This window comes from Rosa chinensis, chromosome 6 (genome assembly GCF_002994745.2).
Source record: "Rosa chinensis cultivar Old Blush chromosome 6, RchiOBHm-V2, whole genome shotgun sequence".
NCBI lineage: Eukaryota > Viridiplantae > Streptophyta > Magnoliopsida > Rosales > Rosaceae > Rosa > Rosa chinensis.
The window spans coordinates 45,354,153-45,355,926 of record NC_037093.1 but is presented as its reverse complement, the minus strand read 5'-3'; the positions used below and the strand labels follow the sequence as shown (position 1 = coordinate 45,355,926).

General features: G+C 39.5%; 1 protein-coding gene across 1 annotated transcript; it reads left to right on the top strand.

Annotated features, from left to right (window-relative positions):
- Positions 1-571: 571 nt before the first annotated feature.
- Positions 572-1,546, top strand: LOC121048904 (acyl-coenzyme A thioesterase 10, mitochondrial-like). Its single transcript, XM_040508563.1, is given in 4 exon segments — positions 572-602; positions 826-1,014; positions 1,017-1,114; positions 1,329-1,546. Coding segments are annotated over 4 exon segments (492 nt in total). The 3' UTR covers positions 1,503-1,546.
- Positions 1,547-1,774: the final 228 nt, after the last annotated feature.

Here is a 1,774-nt window from a genome sequence, read left to right as displayed (position 1 = left end):
AGTTACTTGGTCAGTGACATGGTCAGTTACATGGTCAGTTACGTGACTAGTTACATGGCTAGTTACAGTTACTTGGTCAGTGACATGGTCAGTTACGTGACCAGTTACAGTTACTTGGTCAGTGACATGTAACAGACATCCCAATTCACAATCACAAGTTATAATCATAATGCAAAAGAATATACACAAGTTCTGGGCAGTGGATGAATGAAAAAACATTCATTGAATGACAACCCAACTGATGCATATTACAATCCATTACATATAAAAAAAACTTGTGATTATGCTGAAACAAAACAGAAGAAAGATCAACTTCATCCTTTACATGCTAAGTGGTGCTGGATTTTGGTTCATTCCAGAATACAAAAAATAATAGAAATCAATCTTGAATTTGTAATAGTTCGCACCCTTGATTCAAACCCAAATTCCAATGAATTTTACTATTAATAAATGTTTAATTATTCATGAGTCTCAAACGAGACCAACCCCAGTGATTGAATGAGCCAGATAGAATAGAGAGAGAGAGAGAGAGAGGAGAGAGGGGGAGAGAGAGAGAGAGCAGCGAATGACGATGGGTAACGGATTGGGTGGAGTCCATGAAGGTTTGTACAGTTTCTTTCACCCCTCGGATCTGGTTCATTTAAATCTAATGGCCATAGACCATCTGTCCCTTTTTGTCCCTGAAAAGTAGTCCCGCAGGTGAGCGGGCCTGTCCAAAAGGTAATAGAATCCAATTACAATTGAATACCTAAAACACATTCCTATTACAACTCTAAACCCTAGTTTGTAGAGGCACACATTATGTCGATATCCTTCAACAAAGAGGAGGACAAAAAAGTTTCTTTGAGAATGGAGAAGTAAATAGACTTGAAACACTGTTGGCCGAGGGAAGGATCTTCTGTGATATGCCTGCCTTGGCAGACAGAGATAGCATTCTTCAGAGGGATACCCGCTTAGAGAACTCATTGATCTGCCAACCACAGCAGAGAAACATCCATGGTCGGATCTTCGGAGGGTGCACCGAGCTTTTGAATTGGCTTTCTCCACAGCTTATGCCTTTGCTGGCCTGCTGCCTTGCTTTCTAGAGGTCGATCATGTTGACTTTTTGAGACCTGTGAGTACCTCATAGACATTCTTCTTTCTTCTTAACTTTCTGCATTCACTAAAATTTGAATGAACCAATTTGTGGTAGTTTTGTTATTCATCATTCCATTATATCATTCATCTGGTATTGTTGGCTCTCTCCATTAGGAGACAGAAAAATAAGCAAAATTGTCATTGATCCATTTGTCCATTTGTCTTAGAAGTGATATATGTTCAATGTGCAGGTGGATGTTGGAGATTTCCTGCGGTTCAAATCTTGTGTTCTTTACACAGAAGCTGATCCTGATCAGCCCCTGATTACTATTGAAGTTGTTGCTCATGTTACCAGGCCAGAACTCAGGTCCAGTGAGCTATGTTCTACCAACTGCACATTAAGAACAAGAAAGTTAAATCTTTAGCCTTAGAATGACTGCCATCAGAAATTAAAACATGCATATCTTTACTATCTCATGATTTGACTACAGGTGTCAAATACATTTTATTTCACTTTCACCGTACGTCCCAAGGCAAAGGCCACGTAAAAAGGATTTAGGAAACGGAATGTGGTTCCAGCAACAGAAGAAGAAGCACGACGTATACTAGAGCGCAAGGATGCTCAGGCCTTGCTTTCATCAACAAATAAACACGAATCATGAATTTCAAATTACGTAATACAAAAGAGTGTAGGGAA